Raw genomic sequence first — 1,639 nt, forward strand, 5'->3', positions numbered from 1 at the left:
TCTGTATTATATACARCTATAAAACTTAAAAATATATAATATATAATTATCTGCACTGTATGCATAGAATATATAGGCCTGTATTTAATGGATGTGTATTCTATAGGCTGCTTGTAATCACTAATGGTGCAATGGGTCTYGGCACCCAAGCCGGGTCGGGAGCTTGGAGAAGCAGCCGGACTCTGGGAGCCGGGGACTTGGGGGGGGTCCAGGCTCGGGGCCTCCCCCCCCCCCGCTCGCGCTGGCCTGTCACCCACGCCGCTGTGCTCTGTTTTACAGGCTGTTAATGGAGAGGCGGGCGAATGACAGCCGGGACCGTGGTCATCACAGGTGGAATATTAGCGACTGTCATTTTACTTTGCATCATCGCCGTCCTCTGCTACTGTAGGCTCCAGGTAAGGCCCCCTCCAAAAAATGCAATGCAATGCAATGCAATGCAGTGCAATAAAATAAAAAGCTGTCTCCCGCAAGGCTGAGTGCTGCTCTCCCGTTGCAGTATTACTGCTGCAAGAAGGATGAGTCCGAAGAGGACGAGGAGGAGCCCGACTTCGCCGTGCACTCCCACATCCCGCCGCTCCACTGCAACCGCAACGTAGTGCTGACCAACGGGCCGTCCCTGTACGGCTCCGCGCCCTTCGGCAAGGCGCCGGCGCCGGGCCGCCCGCCCTGCCCCGGCTGCTCGCCCTTCGAGCCCCCCACCTTCTTCCTGCAGGAGCCCCCCGAGGACCTGCCCAACGGGGGCGACCGCGTGAGCTACACCACCGCCAGCCAGGACGAGCTGGAGCTGCCGGTGAGCGTGGCCAGCCTGCAGGCCCTCAACCCCAACCGCCTCTCGGCCATGCGCGAAGCCTTCTCCCGCAGCCGCAGCATCAGCACCGACGTCTGAGCSGCGCCGCGCCGCTGGGGGCTCGACCGCGGCGAGAATTTGAAGGAAAAAAAAAATCCATGGGAGYGTTTTAAAAAAGAAAGRAAAAAAAAAGAATGTATTTCTACGGAGAAATGCCTAATTGCTGTATGAAGGGTGAGCAAAAAAATAAGCCCATGTGCAAGGGTGAGGACGGTTGCAGCGGGGACACGAGGTTTTTCTAGGCTCCGTGCTGCAATTTTTTTCTGTTCGTTTGTTTTTATAAAGAGGATTTTTGATATCGTGCATCCTTTTATAACTAGGAAACGCCCCCCCCCCCTGCCGCCGAGACGTTCAGCAGTTGCACCGAGCGACGCGCAGCGCCCCGGGGCGCCCGCTCCTCCGTCCGGGGATCCTCAGGGCCGGGGGGCGCACGGCCCCTCGGCGGCGCTGGGATGCCCGGGGGGGGAGTGAGGGGGTGCAGAGCCCGGCTCGGGCTGGGGCGGCCGCCGGGGCCGGGCCGCGGCTCTGCCGGCGGGGAGGCGCCTGGGGCCGGGGGAGCCAACGCGCACACGCGGGCTCCCGGGCTTCGAGGAACCGCCGCAGGGCTCGGAGGGGAAAACCATCCCCGGAGCCTCCCGCTTCTCACGGAGGGAGCCGAGCGCCTCCCCACGCATGCACCTTTTCACATGCATTAAGAAATAATTTTAAAAAAAGCCACTTTCTCCCCCTGGAGGAATGCAGTCGATGTTTAGGCGAAGCCCCGGCTGCGCTTCTCACCGGCAGCGGGCTCCA

The 1,639-nt window shown here is 60.3% G+C and overlaps 1 protein-coding gene across 1 annotated transcript; it reads left to right on the forward strand.

Annotated features, from left to right (window-relative positions):
* The first annotated feature begins 285 nt into the window (after window positions 1-285).
* On the forward strand, window positions 286-961 carry FAM163B (family with sequence similarity 163 member B). Its single transcript, XM_085325276.1, has 2 exons — window positions 286-395; window positions 497-961. Exons 1-2 carry the CDS (start codon window positions 303-305, stop codon window positions 884-886), a joined length of 483 nt encoding a protein of 160 aa, XP_085181402.1. The 5' UTR covers window positions 286-302; the 3' UTR covers window positions 887-961.
* The last annotated feature ends 678 nt before the right edge of the window (window positions 962-1,639 follow it).

This window comes from Rhea americana, unplaced genomic scaffold (genome assembly GCF_003343005.1).
Source record: "Rhea americana isolate MKP2758 unplaced genomic scaffold, rheAme1 scaffold_97, whole genome shotgun sequence".
In the NCBI taxonomy this organism is placed as follows: Eukaryota; Metazoa; Chordata; class Aves; order Rheiformes; family Rheidae; genus Rhea; species Rhea americana.

What these genes read in the sequence shown, in the direction of transcription:
- FAM163B (XM_085325276.1), top strand. Translation starts at nt 303, where the DNA reads ATGACAGCCGGGACCGTGGTCATCACAGGTGGAATATTAGCGACTGTC. An exon ending in TCTGCTACTGTAGGCTCCAG is followed by an intron (nt 396 to 496) that starts GTAAGGCCCCCT and finishes CTCCCGTTGCAG; the next exon opens with TATTACTGCTGCAAGAAGGA.